This window comes from Zeugodacus cucurbitae, chromosome Y (assembly GCF_028554725.1).
Source record: "Zeugodacus cucurbitae isolate PBARC_wt_2022May chromosome Y, idZeuCucr1.2, whole genome shotgun sequence".
In the NCBI taxonomy this organism is placed as follows: domain Eukaryota; kingdom Metazoa; phylum Arthropoda; class Insecta; order Diptera; family Tephritidae; genus Zeugodacus; species Zeugodacus cucurbitae.
In genome coordinates this window covers 1,019,304-1,042,912 of record NC_071673.1, presented here as the reverse complement: position 1 = coordinate 1,042,912, position 23,609 = coordinate 1,019,304, and the positions used below count along the sequence as shown (strand labels likewise).

The 23,609-nt window shown below is 33.0% G+C and overlaps 1 protein-coding gene across 1 annotated transcript; it reads left to right on the top strand.

Annotated features, from left to right (window-relative positions):
* Positions 1-437: 437 nt before the first annotated feature.
* On the top strand, positions 438-3,140 carry LOC128923460 (uncharacterized). The gene has a single exon (XM_054235731.1). It carries the CDS (start codon positions 438-440, stop codon positions 3,138-3,140), a length of 2,703 nt encoding a protein of 900 aa, XP_054091706.1.
* The last annotated feature ends 20,469 nt before the right edge of the window (positions 3,141-23,609 follow it).

Below are 23,609 nucleotides of genomic sequence, written 5' to 3'. Positions count from 1 at the left end.
CCACTTACTGAGATATGGACGGTTATTTCAACAGTATGCAGTTGACATGTACGTTAAAGTTGAGACAGAACGACTTAATTACATGCGATACAATCAGTCGATGTTGCGATCTGAAGAGTATATTCACTTAAGAGATGCAATGAATGGTGATGCGGATATTACAGATATTGGTCGACTCTATATTTTCCCATCGACGTACATTAGCAGTCCTAGACACATGCATGAGTACTTAGAGGATGCGATGACTTACGTGCGCAATTATGGACGGCCGGATTTGTTTGCTACATTTACTTTCAATCCAAAAAGCCAGATATTACGAATCTATTGCATCCCGGTCAATCACCAAGCGATCGCCACGACGTTACAGCACGCGTGTTTAAACAAAAACTCAGATGTTTGATGGACTTTATTCATTCTTCTATTACATTCTTCTTTGGATGGTGGAGAAAATTACACCTGACCAAATTGATGACATCATTTCCGCCGAAATTCCTGATGTTGAAATAGATCCAGAGTTGTACGAAGTGGTGATGGCCAATATGGTGCATGGGCCATGCGGAGAACACGATCCATCTTCGGTTTGTATGTCGGACAGTAAATGCAAAAAACGCGATCCCCGTGCTTTTATTTTGGAAACTCAAACTGGAAACGACGGATACCCTCTCTATCGGCGTCGCTCACCCGCTGACAATGGCAGAACATTCATCACTCAATTGAAAGGAAAGAATTTCGTGGTTGATAACACATGGATCGTTCCATATTCGCCAATTTTGTCTAAGGCATTCAAAACACATATAAATGTTGAGTATTGCAGTTCAATAAAATCAATTAAGTATGTTTGCAAATATGTCTCCAAAGGAAGCGATATGGCGGTTATTGGCGTTGAACGAGATGAAATTAGCAAATTTCAAATGGGCGGATATGTGAACTGCAATGAAGCAATCTGGAGAATATTTTCATTTGCAATTCATGAACGCCATCCTACTGTTGTGCATCTGGCAGCTCATTTCGAGAATGGCCAGCGAGTTTATTTCAACGCAGAGAACATATTACAGCGAATGGAAATACCACCAGCAACCACTTTAACAAGTTTCTTTGCAACTTGCACCAGTGATCCGTTCGAGAGAACATTGCTTTACTCGGAGATGCCTCGGTATTATACATGGAATGCATCTTCGAAGAAATGGTTGCGCAGGAAGAGCGGACATCCGGTAGATGGTTACCCAGGTGTTTTTTCAACTGATGCATTGGGAAGAATTTACACAATCCATCCAAAGGACGATGATTGTTTTTACCTACGTTTGCTTTTGATTAATGTACGCGGTTCAACTTCATTTGAATCATTGAGGACTGTAGATGGTACCATTTGTACAACATTTCGAGAAGCATGTCAACAATTGCAATTGCTTGAACACGACAGTCACTGGAATCAAACGCTAGCGGATGCAATAGCTTCTTCACCAGCCACTGCAGTTCGTACACTTTCGACACGTCAGCCTTCAAACCCGTGTCTATTATGGGATACGTACAAAGATGACATGGCAGAAGATATTTTGCATCGCCTGCGATTAGCGACGAGAAATGTCGACTTACAAATGAACGCTGACATCTATAATGAAGCATTAGTCCTTATTGAAGATTTATGTTTACTTATGAGTAGAAAACTATTGATTGAAGTTCATATGCCGGCACCAAGTTGTCAAACAAAGGATTTAGTGAGTCGCGAATTGGAACGCGAGCGTGCTTACGATATAACTCACTTGCAACAACAAGTACAAACAAATGTTCCACTGTTGAATGAACAGCAAAGCAGTGCGTACAATCAGCTAATAAATGCTGTAGATAGTGGAAACGGTGGCATATTTTACCTCGATGTGCCCGGCGGGACTGGCAAAACGTTCCTATTGTCTTTAATACTAGCAGCAATACGTGGTCAAGGTGGTATTGCATTAGCTCTTGCATCTACCGGGATTGCTGCAACACTGTTAGAAGGTGGAAGGCTTCCATTAAACTCGCAAATACACGAAGGTCCTGTTTGCAATATTTCAAAGCAATCAGCAATGGCACAAGTTTTAAAAAAATGTAAGTTAATCATATGGGATGAATGCACAATGGCCCACAAACGATCATTAGAAACACTCGACCGAACACTGAGAGATTTGCGCTACAATAATCGTTGCTTTGGAGGAGTGATGATATTGCTGGCGGGCGACTTTAGACAAACACTTCCCGTGATTCCAAAATCAACAGCGGCGGATGAGCTAAACGCATGTCTGAAGTCATCGCATTTGTGGAGGTTTGTTAAAACCATTTCATTGACCATGAATATGCGAGTTTTGCTGCAAAACGATAAAACTGCGGAGGTTTTTTCAAAAGAGCTGCTGCGAATCGGAAATGGACAAGTTCCGATAGATCCTTGCAATGGATTAATATCGATTCCAACTACGATTTGCCAATTCACATCTAATAAATATGTACTAATCAGTAGTGTATATCCAAATATTGCTCAAAATTATGGTAACTACGATTGGTTAAGCACGCGCGCAATTTTAGCAGCAAAAAATATGGATGTCAACGACTTGAATTGGACGATTCAAAATCAAATTCCGGGAGATCTGCGTTCATATAAATCAATCGATCGCGTTGAAAATGAAGACGGGGTAGTAAATTACCCAGTGGAGTTCTTAAACTCTTTGATGCCGCCTGGAATGGCGCCTCATAATTTGCGTCTCAAAGTTGGGTCTGTAGTTATTATGCTACGGAATCTTTATGCTCCCAAACTGTGCAATGGTACTCGACTGATTGTGACCAAGCTAATTGACAGTTTAATAGTGGCACGCATTTTGAAAGGCCCGTTCAAGGAAGAGGAATGCTTACTTCCCCGAATTCCATTAACTTCAACAGATTTGCCATTCCAATTCATACGTTTGCAGTTCCCAGTAAAACTTGCATTTGCGATGACAATAAACAAGTCACAAGGGCAGTCGCTGGAAGTATGCGGCATAAATTTAGAAATGTTTTGCTTTTCACATGGCCAGCTCTATGTGGCGTGTTCCCGTGTTGGAAAACCTTCCTCACTGTTTATTTACGCCACGGAACAGAAAACCAAAAATATCGTGTACCGTGCAGCCCTAAACTAAATATGTACTGTATATCATGTTTTTTTATTTAAATTTTTTATCAAAAACAGTTCAAAAAACTCAGCAATAATTTTTTCTTCACTATTTTTCAATATTGGGAATTTGTCAAGGACAAAAAAGGCGGTATTTAAAGTATACACAATGAAATTAGGAAAAATCTTTCATATTCTATTAAAACCAATTCCGGTGTAATTTTTGAAATGAAAAAAAATCTATTTTGAGCAGAACGAAGTTTGCCGGGTCAGCTAGTATATATATATATTCAATTAACTTATACATTCACAAATAGAACAATATAGCATACATACTCACAATAACTAATTATGCAGTTTCTGATATTTATATTTATGATTATTGTTCACTTTCTTGTAGAACCATATATACAATTTATTCAAAAATTAATAACTTTACATCTGTATATATATTATGTTTAAGGTTCACTTTCTTGTAAATTATAAATTGACAAATAGAACAATAGCATATTTACTTAAAATCTTTTATTTTAAATTTTCTCAGGTATGTTTTAAGTAGTCCTTAATGTAAATTCACTTTTAATACAATATATTATATATATCAATATATATATATGTATTCATTTAACTTATACATTCACAAATGGAACAATATAGCATACACCCCAAAATAACTAATTATGCAGTTTCTTATATTTAATTAATTAAACTTATTGCATTTACATCTCTACTTGTTTAATTTAATAACTTTACATCTGTATATATATTATGTGTAAGGTTTACATTTTCTCAGGTATGTTTTAAGTACTCCTTCCTGAAAATTTACTTTTAATACAATATATTATATATACTAGCTGACCCGGTGAACTTTGTACCGCCTAACAGTCAATGAATGTGGTGTTACAGATAACTTTATGATTTTTTGAAAGCAATACAATGAATACATATAATATTTATAGCGGCCCGGTACGTGCTTCGCTACGTATAAAGTGAAATATTAAATCAAACTCATTTATAAAAAAAAATATATATATTTAATTATTTGCTGGCTATCAAAATTTTTTGTTTTTCCATTTTGAGCATGAATAAACAAACGGATGGGGGTACCGACTCTGGAACAGGCAACATAAAGTTGGACATTTGAAAAACATGATTCCTCCAAATTCACACCACAAACGTTAAGTGTTTGCCCTTGAGCTTTGTTGATGGACATCGCAAATGATAAACGCACAGGATATTGTAATCGTTTGAATTCAAATGGCATATCAGTTGGAATCATAGGGATATGCGGTATTAAACAAACTTATCCTTTTGATTTACCAGTTAAGATCGTAGCTTCAATCAAATTTGACAATAAATTTTTCACTGCCAATCTGGTGCCATTACACAGTTTTGGTGGATTAAAATTTCGCAATGATATAATCAAAGAACCCACTTTCAGATTCAAGCAATGCGGTGGCATACCAGCCGGTTCTAATGAATTTAAAAATTCAGTTGGATAATTCATTGCCTCATCTTGATTCATAGCACTGTCAATTGATTTATATGTCGTGACTACGCCTGGGAGTTTTGCTTGAATTTGAAAATTTATGGCATTGATATGAATGTTCTTCGGTGCTAAAATGGCGCGCTCTCTCAACCAATCATGGTTTCTGTAATTCTGAAGAATATTTGGAAAAACATATTCAATCAATTCATCTATCGATTTCGTAATTGTACAAAAATTGTTCGGTACAGTGATCAATCCCTTGCTTCTGTCGATTTGTATTTTGCCATCACCAATTTGTAACAATTGTTTTGAAAACTCATGGGCAGCTGGATCATTTTGTAGGTGAATACGCATATTAATGTTCAGTGTCAATTTTTGTACATATCTCCAAAGAACTTATGACTTCAAACAGGCATTATTTTCATCAGCAGGAGTTGACCGAGGAATGACAGGCAATGTTTGTCGAAAATCCCCTGACAGTAATATCAAAGCACCACCAAAAGGCTGTTGGTTACCACGTAAATCTTGCATTGTTCGATTAAATGCTTCTAGTAATTTTTTATTCGCCATTGTACACTCATCCCATAAAATAATTGACATTAATCGCAGAACTTTTGCCATAGCAGAATTTCTCAAAATATTGCAAGTTGGAGTTTCAATCACCTGTACATTCAATGGCAATTTTAATGCAGAGTGTGCTGTCCGACCACCTTCTAATAATATAGCAGCAATTCCCGAAGATGCAAGTGCCAATGCAATTTTCTGTTCCGATCGAATAGTGGCTAAAATCAGTGATATAACGAACGTTTTACCTGTACCACCAGGTGCATCCAAGAAATATAACCCACCTGCATTATTGGAAATGGCTTGCATGATTTTGTCATAGACATGTTTTTGCTGAATATTAATTTTGGTTATATTCGATTGTACAAATAAACGCAAATCATTAGAATTGAATTCCTGCTCACGTTGCAATTCACGATCAAATAGATCATGCATGTCACGATTTGGTGCGGTCATACCCAATTGTACTAATGTTTTATTTGCAATCCGTAGACACATATCTTCAATTATTATCAAAGCTTCATTGTACATTTCCAAAGTTATCAACAAATCAGGATTTCTTGCATGATGACGCATACGAATTAAAATATCTTCTGCAATATTATGTTTATATTTGTTCCATAATTCAAGTGGATTTGATGGCATACATGTTGATAATATAACGGCAAACAGCATTCGTATTTGTTGAGGATGAGCCGAAATAGATGCATCATGAAGTGTTGAATCCCAATGAGCATCATCCTCCAACAAATGCAAAAGTTGGCATGCTTCACGGTATGTTTTACACAAATGTCCGTTGACTGTTCTCAATTCTTGAAATGATTTTGGGCCATTCACGTTAACTGATAACAATCTCAAATAAAAACACTCAACATTGTTTGGATGTACTGTATATATTCTGCAAATTGCATCTGTTTGGAAAATGCCAGGATGCCCTTGAACTGCTGTTCCTTGTATAGCGACCCATTTGATACTGAGTAATTTCATCATTTCTATTCTCACCAGCAACACCGAAAATAGCCATATCGCTCCCTTTAATTACATACTTGCAAATATATTTAATGGATTTGACAGAATTACAATATTCCACATTTATATGAGCGTTGAATATTTTCGATAATAATGGACAATACGGAACCACCCAACGATTATCAACTTCAACTTCCTGGTTATGCATTCTAATGGTTGCCGTTTTGCCATTATCATTAGGTGATCTACGTCGATACAACGGATATCCGTCATTGTCCGTTATTGTGTCTGAAGTAAATTGCCTTGGGTATCGTTTCGAACACTTTTCATCAATCATACATGGTGAATTCATATTTAGTTCACCGCACGGTCCATGTATCATGTTTTTAACGACAACTTGAAAGAACTCAGGATCAGCAGTGTGATTAGGAATTTCAGCTGATATAAGGTTATCGATTTGATCCGGAGTTACTTTATGTACCAGCCAAATTAGTATATGTGCGTGCGGCAATCCCCTTTTCTGCCATTCAATGGGGTACATATGGCAACGTATCTCCCCAAATACATATAATTTCGCAATTAAATCCATAATTGCTTTACATTTTTGCCGAAAAACACGCGCAATAATATCATGACGATCGGTTGTCGACTGTCCTGCAAATAAATTGTTTTTGATGTCATCCCACTGCGGATTACATGTAAATGTAATAAACAGATCCGGTCGACCGTATTTTCTTACATAACACATTGCGTCTTGTGCATATTCGTTCATATTCCGTGGGCTACCAATATACGAAGATGGCAATATAGTTAAACGTCCAATGTCATTAATATTAGCATCATTCGCTATCGCATCTTGCAAATGAATATATTGTTCAGATCTTAATTTTGCTTTGTTGAAACGAATAAAATTAAAACGTTCTGTTTCTATTTTGACGTACATATCAACGATGTACTGATGATATAGTTTACGACATCTCAAGATATAATTTTGTTCTTGTGGACGAACCATCAATCGATAAGAATAATAATTCATGGCACTAACTATTTTCTGTACGTGTAGGCCTTAAAATAAGTGGAAAATGTGACTTAAGAAATTTCTACAAATGATGAAATGTCAACACACTTAAAATATTATTTACCTGTTCGTGGATCAATCATTGGTGTATTTATATCACCATTAGTCATCGTCACCTTTCCAATGCAATATTGGGTATATTAATGCGTCGTAACTACGATGAAGTTCGGAAACACGTTGCAATTGGTCATTTCTACGATGAAGTATAATATCACGCGATTGAAACTTATCACCACAAATTACAATTGCAACCTCATCAATTGTCGGTGCATTGAATCGCCTTTCATGCTCTCCAAATGGTGTTCTATCAGCCCTTATTACGATTTTGTGATGATCAGAGGGCATACGATCGAGAGCAATTTTGAACAATTGAACTAATGCGTTATGCTGATGGAAAAACCTTTGTAGCTCACAAATAATTTCTCGCCTTGTATTCAAAGCAATTGTACAACGTACATTCAATTCACGATTTGCATCACCAATAAAATAAATTTGCAATGTTTTTAAAAATAATTCCACCATACATTGAGCGCTTTTCAGCTTTCCAAGTAGGTACGAGTTAAATAAAAAAAATGTAACATATATGTGGTGAAATTTTTAAAACATTTTTGCCAATATCTCGAGACCTTAGTCACGGAGCGGCATCAAAAATACTCTATACTATAAAAATCATCAACAGCTTCCATTTGCTACCCAAATTGTACTAACACATCTTAGGGTTAACCGGGTCCACGTTTTGGCCTATTTCTCGAGACCCTGGTATCCGATTCTTAAAATTTCAAAACACAAACCATCTACTGAATAGTCCAAACAAAACCTAAAAATTTGGTTTGGATAGGTGAGCCCGTTCTTGAGTTATAAAGTCACAACGAAAAATGGCATTCATTTTTATATATATAGATATATGATTCACTTAACTTATACATTCACAAATAGAAAAATATAGCATACATACCCATAATAACTAATTATGCAGTTTCTAATATTTAATTTATTAAAATTATTGCATTTAAATCTCTACATGTTTATGAGTATATTTCACTTTCTTGTAGAACCATATACAAAATTTATTCAAAAATTAATAACTTCAGATCTGTATATACATTATGTTTAAGGTTCACTTTCTTGTAAATTATACATTGACAAATAGAACAATATCATATGTACTTAAAATCATTAATTTTACATTTTCTCAGGTAAGTTTTAAGTACTCCTTCCTGTAAATTCACTTTCTTATAAATTATACAATGACAAATAAAACAATATAGCAAATTTATTAATTTCATTAAGTATTTCTTGTAAAATAAATATCGACAATTATAACCATATATCACATTTATTTAAAATCAATAACTTTCCATCTATTCAGATTTGTGTTTAAAATTCGTTTTCTTGTAGATTGCACATTGACAAATAGAGAAATATAGCAGATTTACTCAAAATTATTAAAATAAAATAATAAAGCAAATGTATTCTAGATTTATATTTAGAGTTCAAATTCTTCAAAATATAGCATATTTCCTCAAAATAACAAACATCAAAAACGTTATGTCATCGAAATCATTAATTATCCAGTTTATCAGATTTATGTATAAAGTTCCCATTCCTGTTAAATAAATATCAACAAATAGAACAATAGCATATTTATTTAAAATCTTTTATTTTACATTTTCTCAGATTTATGTTGAAGTTCACCTTCCTGAAAATTCACTTTCGATACAATATATATATATATATTCAATTAACTTATACATTCACAAATAGAACAATATAGTATACGTACTCACAATAACTAATTTTGCAGTTTCTCAGATTTATAATTATGATTATTGTTCACTTTCTTGTAGAACCATATATACAATTTATTCTAAAATTAATAACTTCAGATCTGTATATATATTATGTTTAAGATTCACTTTCTTGTAAATTATACAATATCGACAAACAGAACCATATATTAGAATTATATAACATCAAACATTTTACATCTGTTCACGTTTATGTTTAGTGTTCAGTTTCTTGTAGATTGTACATTGACAAAAAGAAAAATATAGCATATTTACTCAAAATAACAAACATCAAAAACGTTATGTCATCGAAATCATTAATTATCCAGTTTCTCAGATTTATGTATAAAGTTCACATTCCTGTTAAATAAATATCGACCTTATATCACATATATTGACATTGACAAATAGAACAATAGCATGTTTACTTAAAATCTTTTAATTTACATTTACTCAGATTTCGTATTATAACTATCTAATATTTTGTTATTTGTCTTGATAAGGTATTGGTTTGTAGTGTATTGTATGTTACTGTTTTCAGTCAGTTCATGTGTTGTGGAAAGTATTCGGTCCCAGTCAGTGGCATCGGGGTTACCCGCTAACCATTTCCAAACAGATCCTATCCAATTTATCGATCTCTTTTGAATGGTTGTGTTTTTTGTTCGCAGTTGGCTTATTAAGCTATCTATCTCGGAAAGTTGATGTTTTAATTGTGGAAATAAAATATTTGTTTTACTAATTTCGTGGTATATAGTAATTCTAACGTCGTTGGTAATTTTTTCGTAATCGTCCAAGTCGATAGTATGCATAATTTTATACGTCCCTTTTGTAATTTTTCCTAGTCCTTGTTTGATTGTCACGAGCGGGCTGTCGTATTCGTAGGTGTCCACTGTTGCAGTTGTCCAGTTCGGTAAGAGTCTAAAGAGTAAATGTCAATTATTTTTTAAATGCGATTTATGAAGTTTTCTATTGTCTTTAGTAGTTATTGTGACGGTATTGTCTTTAGCGACAGTTTCTTTCTTAAAAATTGGTTTGGTTTTGCCTCTAATTTGTTTATTCTTTTTAAATATAGTGTCACCTGCTTCGTAAGTCTTTATTTTTGACCTATTTTTGTTGTGGTAATTTAACGTATTTTTTTGGTTTCTAGTCCTTGTTTGATTGTCACGAGCGGGCTGTCGTATTCGTAGGTGTCCACTGTTGCAGTTGTCCAGTACGGTAAGAGTCAATGTCAATTATTTTTTAAATGCGATTTATGAAGTTTTCTATTGTCTTTAGTAGTTATTGTGACGGTATTGTCTTTAGCGACAGTTTCTTTCTTAAAAATTGGTTTGGTTTTGCCTCTAATTTGTTTATTCTTTTTAAATATAGTTTCACCTGCTTCGTAATTCTTTATTTTTGACCTATTTTTGTTGTGGTAATTTAACGTATTTTTTTGGTTTCTAGCTATTTTATTTCGAAGGTCACAATTAACTATTTCTGATTATTTCAATAATAGTGGAATGCATACGTTCTATCGCACCATTGACTTCACTTTTCTGAGGTGGTCCTAGATAGATTTCAATTCCTAACCCCTCCAAATAGTTTAGAGGTATTGGGCTTATAAAGCTGCCCTCATTGTCCAGGACTAAAGTCTTTGATACAGTGAAATAGTGTAGAAGCTTTATCAATTTATCCCTGATATGCAATACTGATTTATTTTTATTCTGAAAAATTTTACAAATTTAGAGAATTTGTCAAGGCACGAAATATGTATATTTTTCGCCGGACATTTCTATAATGTCGATATGCAATATTTCTGTTGGGTACGAAGGTATAGGTGTTGCCTGTAACTTGGTGTTAAATTGGATTTGTTTAGAATCCGGAATACCATCGACGAAGTCTCTATAAGGCTGTGGTTATCTGAGTTTATAGGTTCCAGATTTCCATCAGACAATATAGGTATTCATATATATCTTCGTTCTGTCGTTTACGTCGGTTCCTCAATGTGCAATATACATCAATTGCTGATAAGGTGGTACCAAACTCGCTCTTCAATGCTGATTTCAACGAACTCCAACTACAAATACCAGCTTGACCACGTACGAACATCTTTGCAGCTCCCTTCAGTAATTGCTTGGCATAGATATATTTCGGTAGCTCACTCCACTGTACTGCTTCCGCATTATCTTCGAAGTCTTGTAGCCATTGTTCAAAATTAGGTAGTCCTGAACCGCTAAATGGAGTCATGGAATCTTCCACATCACGAAGTGTAAACATCGATTGCTCTACAATCGGTGTATTCACGCTACATCTACTACCGGCGTCATCGGCCTCATCATCGCTTGCATTTAGACTGATTTGTTTCAGCAATCTGCCCTGTAGTACGGTTTTCCGTCCACTAGCTACTAATCCCAACCTTTCCAAGTTTTCCCTAAGTCCGTCCACAGTCAATGCTAAAATCTGTTCAAGGACCATTGTCTTACAATGCTCTTACAAATTCAATTACAAAATCAATATCAATACAAATTAAGGATGAAGTGAAATATTACAAATTTTAAATTTTATATATGTATTAAAAATATAAAATTCCGCAAATTCTTAAAAAATTTTACAATATGTTACAAAATGAATATTAATATAATAATATGAATATTATTAAAATTATTTTGAATAATAATATTGGAATAATGTTTGTAAAATGAAATTGAATTACAAAATGTATTAAATTGAATTGAATTATAATATTAGAAAAATTAATATAAAATTATATGGTCTTACTTTATTCGCCTCAACTGTACTTGTGAATTGTTTAAAGTTGTCCTCTTTTGGTTACCGCTACTGTATTTGTGCACTTCTCTGCTTTTACCGCTACGGACGCCCTGTTGCTGCCTTCTCTGCTTCTACCGCTACGGACGCCGCATACGCTTGCGTTCCTGACGCTCGCCTTAATACTCTGTTTCTTTATATTCTTAAGCTCCAGTTACCGATGCTTGACTAGACCTAGAGAGACTTGAGAACTGTAACATAAAAGATCCATTTAATGGGCCTTGCATATATTTGATTACCGAACGCATGACTTGACTTGAAAGTCTGTTGAATTTAGAACTCTAAGTTACGTTGACATTTGAACTGCTCTCCCTCTCTCACTGCTTCTCTTTTCATTCTCATTATGACACTATTCCAGTGTTGCCTGAATGTTTTCGGTTAAAATTAAATATGTTAAAATTCTAATCTTTAATATTTATAAATCTTCAAATAAAGAAAAAATAAGATAATTCAGAGGAAAATACCTTTTTCACAATTATTTTTTAATGTGTTTAATAAAAAAATCGTTTATCTTATTTATAACGCAAATACTTGTTTAACTTTAAGTGCAATAAACAAATAAAATCAAATAAGTATGATATGAGGGTAATTTTTACAACAGAAACATAACTATTGCGAATCTCTGCAAGAATTTGTGGTGATCTGCTCAGAAAAAAAATATTTTGCGAATTTATTGTAAATGTTCAAATACAATTTGAATAAATTATTTATTCACCTATCATATATACGCTTGGCTGGCTCCAATTTATTACATATTGTAACAATTCCAAATATCGAAAAACTGAACTACGTGTGCACGTTTCTTTTGTGGTATTCTGCTCAAAGTTATATTCATATATTTATTAAAGAGTTTTCTTTCAAACATAAAATCTTCACGTGTTCACAGATTTCCTAATAGTGAAGATTTTTTTGTATACTAGTTTTAAAATCTTCAATCTTGGTGATATTTTAATTTAAAAAACTTAATTTTAAAGCTAAATATGCACATCTGGCAACTCTACCCAGAAACTATAATAATAACAGCTGAAGTTGAAGTTGTGTGAAGTATAACTGCATCTAAGTTTTCCAAGCCAAATTTTTCGAAGCTGAGTCAAGTCAAGCATCGGTAACTGGAGCTTTACCCTTTGCTGCTACGCTGCTTTACTTTTTTGGTGCTTCTGAAATACAAAAATTTACGCTGTTAAAAATTTGCTGCTTATCCGATTCTCTGTCACCGTTATACGTCTGTGTATTTATTGAATGGTTACTTTTGCGAAAGTACAGTTTTATATTTTATTAAAAAAAAATTTTTAAAAATTTTACGCGCACTTCCCTTTTGAAATATAAAAAATATCAATTTAAAAGTTTTTTCCGTGGGGCTACCATCTCACTCTGACACCATATTTGTAGGATAGCCCTTCCAAATAAACGCACTTGGTTCAATTTTATAATTAGAATACACTTTTTATTTAAGCAATGTACAAATTGAATGTGTGAAGTCCGTCCGTTTGACCGTGCTATATGTATGATGACAGTTTAACGACTGTGTTCTTGTTCTGATTGTTAAGTTGGTCGTGCCCTATCAGTGCTGCCTATTGTCATAGATCAGTATTGCCCTTTGTAAGTGTGGTGAGTATGCTTCCCACATATATATATTTATATATCTCAAACTTGAAATAATTAAATGAATTTGTAAAAATATTGAAAATTAAATTAAGAAACTCTATTGTATATAAAATACTTATCCTGATTATGTATTTATAATATTAATCTATTACTTATCTTAACATAATCTACAACAATGTTTAACGAAAAATAATTATACTTACCCCTTTTTGCAACAACTAGCTTAAACCGTTACTTTAAAAATTAGGCTAAGCAATTAAAAGAAAAAGAATAAACAGCCCCTTTTCATTTGAATCGGAGAACGATACGGACTTGTTTTCGTTAATCGGTATATTAAACTTTTCGACACACCACAATTTAACTTTTCTTTTAATTCGAATTAATTATTATTATTACCATAAGTAACGTTTTTTTATTATTTCCTACCTTTCAATATATGGAATTCTATTATACATATGAGTGACGTAGTTGTTGATGAAGATGTAGCAGCAGGGGAGGTGACGATGTCCTATGAGTTTGACTTAACGGCACTAGAGGTTGTAGCGGTTTATTATAGCAGCGTTAGAACGGCACTTTCTAATTTTGCTTATTATTTATTATTCTTGTTTGTCCCGGTACTTTTAGCCGAAACTGTTGTACCTACCGTTAACCAGTTTCCTTACACATATATATGTATATGCACACATATAAGTTAATGATTGTCGCCGTGTAAATAATCACGTACTGCTTAACATGGTAAAGTTGAACTCAAGTACTTTATTAAATACATTTACAATATTTCTCTTATTTACTATAAACTTACATATGTTCGAATTCTTACTTACTAGTACTTATTTCTATATATTCAATAATGCTAATTTAAGCAATAATCATAGCAAACCTCACGAAACAGCTTACATTGCGGCGGCACGGCTTCCGCTCTGGTTTAGGGCGGACGGAATGTGTTGTTGTTGTTATTTTTGGAAATGAACTTTATTGAGCAACAAATGATATTGTTTATTTGCAGAATATTGCTGAATTGAATTTCTGATTAAAATTCAACGTTCTTGTTTGTATATTTTGAAAGCAACGACAACCTTGTTGTTGTTCTATTTTGATAGCTACTCTAGCTGTGATAACTCCCCCCTTCTTAAGCATCAGCGTCTCGCTGATTAAGAATTATTGGTTACTGAAAGCTGTGGATAATCTATTATTGGTGGGATAAAGAATGAATTTCTGTTTTTTGGTTTAAGTATCATATACAAAGCTAATGATAGTGTTACTGCAACAAGAATTGCTGCGAAGCTTGAGCTAATTGAAATAATGTTTTTTGATGTTATTCGTTCTAGTTCATTTACATTGTTTAAATGTAGTTTATGTAAATAGTTTAAATCTAATTTAATTTCATTTTCTGTTAGGCTATTCTGAAGTATTGCAGGTAAGATCTGATAAGAACTTGTTTGTCAGTTTGTGTAACTAACGTTATTCAAAGTTATAGTTTCGTTAAAGAAGTTTATAAGAAAAGTACCATTTAGTTTAAAAGATGTATTATTATAAGTAATATTTCCAATAAAATTTGAAAGAAATATTGTTCCTTCATTAATTAATTCAATTGTAGCCTGGTTTACATATTAGTAATCGCAAAGCGCTTTTTCTCCGCTAAGGATTTGTGCAATGCAGTGGGTTTTGTCTAATTTTTTAAGTAGGTTTCTCTTGCATATAGTAGTATCATCTACTTCGATGCAATTTCCAAGTGTGCCATATTTATCATTTTGGGATATGAAAAGATTGGTGAATTCTAAGTATACTCGTTTAAGGTGTTTTACAGTTGAACGTATGATAATATTATTGTACAGGGTATCTTCTGTTTTTGGTAGTGAAATTACATATAAAAGAAGTGATTTTTGTATGATCATAGAAGGTTCTGCATATTTGAGTGCTTGCAGTTCGTTTTTAAAAGGTAATGTCTCAGTTTGAGAAAGAATATTTGCGATATCTTCTTTATTAAGAATTTGAGAATGGACGATTCCTTGTTTTGCTAATTAGGTTGCCATTATAATTTTTGCAATTTCGTCTTTTACTATACTTAACCTATTATATAATGTTTGTGCGAATAATTCCTTATTATTCTTACTTATTTCATCCACAATCGTATTATAACTATCTAATATTTTGTTATTTGTCTTGATAAGTTTTTGGTTTGTAGTGTATTGTATGTTACTGTTTTCAGTCAGTTCATGTGTTGTGGAAAGTATTCGGTCCCAGTCAGTGCCATCGGGGTTACCCGCTAACCATTTCCAAGCAGATCCTATCCAATTTATCGATCTCTTTTGAATGGTTGTGTTTTTTGTTCGCAGTTGGCTTAATAAGCTATCTATCTCGGAAAGTTGATGTTTTAATTGTGGAAATAAAATATTTGTTTTACTAATTTCGTGGTATATAGTAAGTCTAACGTCGTTGGTAACTTTTTCGTAATCGTCCAAATCGATAGTGTGGATAATTTTATACGTCCCTTTTGTAATTTTTCCTAGTCCTTGTTTGATTGTCACGAGCGGGCTGTTGTATTCGTAGGTGTCCACTGTTGCAGTTGTCCAGTACGGTAAGAGTCTAAAGAGTAAATGTCAATTATTTTTTAAATGCGATTTATGAAGTTTTCTATTGTCTTTAGTAGTTATTGTGACGGTATTGTCTTTAGCGACTGTTTCTTTCTTAAAAATTGGTTTGGTTTTGCCTCTAATTTGTTTATTCTTTTTAAATATAGTGTCATCTGCTTCGTAATTCTTTATTTTTGACCTATTTTTGTTGTGGTAATTTAACGTATTTTTTTGGTTTCTAGCTATTTCATTTCGAAGGTCACAATTAACTATTTCTGATTATTTCAATAATAGTGGAATGCACACGTTCTATCGCACCATTGACTTCACTTTTCTGAGGTGGTCCTAGATAGATTTCAATTCCTAACCCCTCCAAATAGTTTAGAGTTATTGGGCTTATAAAGCTGCCCTCATTGTCCAGGACTAAAGTCTTTGGTACAGTGAAATAGTGTAGAAGCTTTATCAATTTATCCCTGATATGCAATACTGATTTATTTTTATTCTGAAAAATTTTACAAATTTAGAGAATTTGTCAAGGCACGAAATATGTATATTTTTCGCCGGACATTTCTATAATGTCGATATGCAATATTTCTGTTGGGTACGAAGGTATAGGTGTTGCCTGTAACTTGGTGTTAAATTGGATTTGTTTACTTTAGAATCCGGAATACCATCGACGAAGTCTCTATAAGGCTGTGGTTATCTGAGTTTATAGGTTCCAGATTTCCATCAGACAATATAGGTATTCATATATATCTTCGTTCTGTCGTTTACGTCGGTTCCTCAATGTGCAATATACATCAATTGCTGATAAGGTGGTACCAAACTCGCTCTTCAATGCTGATTTCAACGAACTCCAACTACAAATACCAGCTTGACCACGTACGAACATCTTTGCAGCTCCCTTCAGTAATTGCTTGGCATAGATATATTTCGGTAGCTCACTCCACTGTACTGCTTCCGCATTATCTTCGAAGTCTTGTAGCCATTGTTTAAAATTAGGTAGTCCTGAACCACTAAATGGAGTCATGGAATCTTCCACATCACGAAGTGTAAACATCGATTGCTCTACAATCGGTGTATTCACGCTACATCTACTACCGGCGTCATCGGCCTCATCCTCGCTTGCATTTAGACTGATTTGTTTCAGCAATCTGCCCTGTAGTACGGTTTTCCGTCCACTAGCTACTAATCCCAACCTTTCCAAGTTTTCCCTAAGTCCGTCCACAGTCAATGCTAAAATCTGTTCAAGGACCATTGTCTTACAATGCTCTTACAAATTCAATTACAAAATCAATATCAATACAAATTAAGGATGAAGTGAAATATTACAAATTTTAAATTTTATATATGTATTAAAAATATAAAATTCCGCAAATTCTTAAAAAATTTTACAATATGTTACAAAATGAATATTAATATAATAATATGAATATTATTAAAATTATTTTGAATAATAATATTGGAATAATGTTTGTAAAATGAAATTGAATTGAAATGAAATACAAAAATTTACGCTGTTAAAAATTTGCTGCTTATCCGATTCTCTGTCACCGTTATACGTCTGTATATTTATTGAATGGTTACTTTTGCGAAAGTACAGTTTTATATTTTATTAAAAAAAAATGTTTAAAAAATTTTACGCTCACTTCACTTTTGAAATATAAAAAATATCAATTTAAAAGTTTTTTCCGTGGGGCTACCATCTCACTCTGACACCATATTTGTAGGATAGCCCTTCCAAATAAACGCACTTGGTTCAATTTTATAATTAGAATACACTTTTTATTTAAGCAATGTACAAATTGAATGTGTGAAGTCCGTCCGTTTGACCGTGCTATATGTATGATGACAGTTTAACGACTGTGTTCTTGTTCTGATTGTTAAGTTGGTCGTGCCCTATCAGTGCTGCCTATTGTCATAGGTCAGTATTGCCCTTTGTAAGTGTGGTGAGTATGCGTACGTATTAATAGGTGTGTCCACTACGTGTTGTCCTGTCGTCGCTTCCCACATATATATATATATATATTTATATATCTCAAACTTGAAATAATTAAATGAATTTGTAAAAATATTGAAAATTAAATTAAGAAACTCTATTGTATATAAAATACTTATCCTGATTATGTATTTATAATATTAATCTATTACTTATCTTAACATAATCTACAACAATGTTTAACGAAAAATAATTATACTTACCCCTTTTTGCAACAACTAGCTTAAACCGTTACTTTAAGAATTAGGCTAAACAATTAAAAGAAAAAGAATAAACAGCCCCTTTTCATTTGAATCGGAGAACGATACGGACTTGTTTTCGTTAATCGGTATATTAAACTTTTCGACACACCACAATTTAACTTTTCTTTTAATTCGAATTAATTATTATTATTACCATAAGTAACGTTTTTTTATTATTTCCTACCTTTCAATATATGGAATTCTATTATACATATGAGTGACGCAGTTGTTGATGAAGATGTAGCAGCAGGGGAGGTGACGATGTCCTATGAGTTTGACTTAACGGCACTAGAGGTTGTAGCGGTTTATTATAGCAGCGGTAGAACGGTACTTTCTAATTTTGCTTATTATTTATTATTCTTGTTTGTCCCGGTACTTTTAGCCGAAACTGTTGTACCTACCGTTAACCAGTTTCCTTACACATATATATGTATATGCACACATATAAGTTAATGATTGTCGCCGTGTAAATAATAACGTACTGCTTAACATGGTAAAGTTAAACTCAAGTACTTTCTTAACTACATTTACAATATTTCTCTTATTTACTATAAACTTACATATGTTCGAATTCTTACTTACTAGTACATATTTCTATATATTCAATAATGCTAATCTAAGCAATAATCATAGCAAACCTCACGAAACAGCTTACATTGCAGCGGCACGGCTTCCGCTCTGGTTTAGGGCCGACGGAATGTGTTGTTGTTGTTATTTTTGGAAATGAACTTTATTGAGCAACAAATGATATTGTTTATTTGCAGAATATTGCTGAATTGAATTTCTGATTAAAATTCAACGTTCTTGTTTGTATATTTTGAAAGCAACGACAACTTTGTTGTTGTTCTATTTTGATAGCTACTCTAGCTGTGATAACTCCCCCCTTCTTAAGCATCAGCGTCTCGCTGATTAAGAATTATTGGTTACTGAAAGCTGTGGATAATCTATTATTAGTGGGATAAAGAATGAATTTCTGTTTTTTGGTTTAAGTATCATATACAAAGCTAATGATTGTGTTACTGCAACAAGAATTGCTGCGAAGCTTGAGCTAATTGAAATAATGTTTTTTGATGTTATTCGTTCTAGTTCATTTACATTGTTTAAATGTAGTTAATGTAAATAGTTTAAATCTAATTTAATTTCATTTTCTGTTAGGCTATTCTGAAGTATTGCAGGTAAGATCTGATAAGAACTTGTTTGTCAGTTTTTGTAACTAACGTTATTCAAAGTTATAGTTTCGTTAAAGAAGTTTATAAGAAAAGTACCATTTAGTTTAAAAGATGTATTATTATAAGTAATATTTCCAATAAAATTTGAAAGAAATATTGTTCCTTAATTAATTAAGTCAATTGTAGCCTGGTTTACATATTAGTAATCGCAAAGCGCTTTTTCTCCACTAAGGATTTGTGCAATGCAGTGGGTTTTGTCTAATTTTTTAAGTTGGTTTCTCTTGCATATAGTAGTATCATCTACTTCGATGCAATTTCCAAGTGTGCCATATTTATCATTTTGGGATATGAAAAGATTGGTGAATTCTAAGTATACTCGTTTAAGGTGTTTTACAGTTGAACGTATGATAATATTATTGTACAGGGTATCTTCTGTTTTTGGTAGTGAAATTACATATAAAAGAAGTGATTTTTGTAATGATCATAGAAGGTTCTGCATATTTGAGTGCTTGCAGTTCGTTTTTAAAAGGTAATGTCTCAGTTTGAGAAAGAATATTTGCGATATCTTCTTTATTAAGAATTTGAGAATGGACGATTCCTTGTTTTGCTAATTAGGTTGCCATTATAATTTTTGCAATTTCGTCTTTTACTATACTTAACCTATTATATAATGTTTGTGCGAATAATTCCTTATTATTCTTACTTATTTCATCCACAATCGTATTATAACTATTTAATATTTTGTTATTTGTCTTGATAAGTTTTTGGTTTGTAGTGTATTGTATGTTACTGTTTTCAGTCAGTTCATGTGTTGTGGAAAGTATTCGGTCCCAGTCAGTGCCATCGGGGTTACCCGCTAACCATTTCCAAGCAGATCCTATCCAATTACCGATCTCTTTTGAATGGTTGTGTTTTTTGTTCGCAGTTGGCTTAATAAGCTATCTATCTCGGAAAGTTGATGTTTTAATTGTGGAAATAAAATATTTGTTTTACTAATTTCGTGGTATATAGTAAGTCTAACGTCGTTGGTAACTTTTTCGTAATCGTCCAAATCGATAGTGTGGATAATTTTATACGTCCCTTTTGTAATTTTTCCTAGTCCTTGTTTGATTGTCACGAGCGGGCTGTTGTATTCGTAGGTGTCCACTGTTGCAGTTGTCCAGTACGGTAAGAGTCTAAAGAGTAAATGTCAATTATTTTTTAAATGCGATTTATGAAGTTTTCTATTGTCTTTAGTAGTTATTGTGACGGTATTGTCTTTAGCGACAGTTTCTTTCTTAAAAATTGGTTTGGTTTTGCCTCTAATTTGTTTATTCTTTTTAAATATAGTGTCATCTGCTTCGTAATTCTTTATTTTTGACCTATTTTTGTTGTGGTAATTTAACGTATTTTTTTGGTTTCTAGCTATTTCATTTCGAAGGTCACAATTAACTATTTCTGATTATTTCAATAATAGTGGAATGCACACGTTCTATCGCACCATTGACTTCACTTTTCTGAGGTGGTCCTAGATAGATTTCAATTCCTAACCCCTCCAAATAGTTTAGAGTTATTGGGCTTATAAAGCTGCCCTCATTGTCCAGGACTAAAGTCTTTGGTACAGTGAAATAGTGTAGAAGCTTTATCAATTTATCCCTGATATGCAATACTGATTTATTTTTATTCTGAAAAATTTTACAAATTTAGAGAATTTGTCAAGGCACGAAATATGTATATTTTTCGCCGGACATTTCTATAATGTCGATATGCAATATTTCTGTTGGGTACGAAGGTATAGGTGTTGCCTGTAACTTGGTGTTAAATTGGATTTGTTTACTTTAGAATCCGGAATACCATCGACGAAGTCTCTATAAGGCTGTGGTTATCTGAGTTTATAGGTTCCAGATTTCCATCAGACAATATAGGTATTCATATATATCTTCGTTCTGTCGTTTACGTCGGTTCCTCAATGTGCAATATACATCAATTGCTGATAAGGTGGTACCAAACTCGCTCTTCAATGCTGATTTCAACGAACTCCAACTACAAATACCAGCTTGACCACGTACGAACATCTTTGCAGCTCCCTTCAGTAATTGCTTGGCATAGATATATTTCGGTAGCTCACTCCACTGTACTGCTTCCGCATTATCTTCGAAGTCTTGTAGCCATTGTTTAAAATTAGGTAGTCCTGAACCACTAAATGGAGTCATGGAATCTTCCACATCACGAAGTGTAAACATCGATTGCTCTACAATCGGTGTATTCACGCTACATCTACTACCGGCGTCATCGGCCTCATCCTCGCTTGCATTTAGACTGATTTGTTTCAGCAATCTGCCCTGTAGTACGGTTTTCCGTCCACTAGCTACTAATCCCAACCTTTCCAAGTTTTCCCTAAGTCCGTCCACAGTCAATGCTAAAATCTGTTCAAGGACCATTGTCTTACAATGCTCTTACAAATTCAATTACAAAATCAATATCAATACAAATTAAGGATGAAGTGAAATATTACAAATTTTAAATTTTATATATGTATTAAAAATATAAAATTCCGCAAATTCTTAAAAAATTTTACAATATGTTACAAAATGAATATTAATATAATAATATGAATATTATTAAAATTATTTTGAATAATAATATTGGAATAATGTTTGTAAAATGAAATTGAATTGAAATGAAATACAAAAATTTACGCTGTTAAAAATTTGCTGCTTATCCGATTCTCTGTCACCGTTATACGTCTGTATATTTATTGAATGGTTACTTTTGCGAAAGTACAGTTTTATATTTTATTAAAAAAAAAATGTTTAAAAAATTTTACGCTCACTTCACTTTTGAAATATAAAAAATATCAATTTAAAAGTTTTTTCCGTGGGGCTACCATCTCACTCTGACACCATATTTGTAGGATAGCCCTTCCAAATAAACGCACTTGGTTCAATTTTATAATTAGAATACACTTTTTATTTAAGCAATGTACAAATTGAATGTGTGAAGTCCGTCCGTTTGACCGTGCTATATGTATGATGACAGTTTAACGACTGTGTTCTTGTTCTGATTGTTAAGTTGGTCGTGCCCTATCAGTGCTGCCTATTGTCATAGGTCAGTATTGCCCTTTGTAAGTGTGGTGAGTATGCGTACGTATTAATAGGTGTGTCCACTACGTGTTGTCCTGTCGTCGCTTCCCACATATATATATATATATATTTATATATCTCAAACTTGAAATAATTAAATGAATTTGTAAAAATATTGAAAATTAAATTAAGAAACTCTATTGTATATAAAATACTTATCCTGATTATGTATTTATAATATTAATCTATTACTTATCTTAACATAATCTACAACAATGTTTAACGAAAAATAATTATACTTACCCCTTTTTGCAACAACTAGCTTAAACCGTTACTTTAAGAATTAGGCTAAACAATTAAAAGAAAAAGAATAAACAGCCCCTTTTCATTTGAATCGGAGAACGATACGGACTTGTTTTCGTTAATCGGTATATTAAACTTTTCGACACACCACAATTTAACTTTTCTTTTAATTCGAATTAATTATTATTATTACCATAAGTAACGTTTTTTTATTATTTCCTACCTTTCAATATATGGAATTCTATTATACATATGAGTGACGCAGTTGTTGATGAAGATGTAGCAGCAGGGGAGGTGACGATGTCCTATGAGTTTGACTTAACGGCACTAGAGGTTGTAGCGGTTTATTATAGCAGCGGTAGAACGGTACTTTCTAATTTTGCTTATTATTTATTATTCTTGTTTGTCCCGGTACTTTTAGCCGAAACTGTTGTACCTACCGTTAACCAGTTTCCTTACACATATATATGTATATGCACACATATAAGTTAATGATTGTCGCCGTGTAAATAATAACGTACTGCTTAACATGGTAAAGTTAAACTCAAGTACTTTCTTAACTACATTTACAATATTTCTCTTATTTACTATAAACTTACATATGTTCGAATTCTTACTTACTAGTACTTATTTCTATATATTCAATAATGCTAATCTAAGCAATAATCATAGCAAACCTCACGAAACAGCTTACATTGCAGCGGCACGGCTTCCGCTCTGGTTTAGGGCCGACGGAATGTGTTGTTGTTGTTATTTTTGGAAATGAACTTTATTGAGCAACAAATGATATTGTTTATTTGCAGAATATTGCTGAATTGAATTTCTGATTAAAATTCAACGTTCTTGTTTGTA

What these genes read in the sequence shown, in the direction of transcription:
- LOC128923460 (XM_054235731.1), top strand. Translation starts at nt 438, where the DNA reads ATGGTGGAGAAAATTACACCTGACCAAATTGATGACATCATTTCCGCC.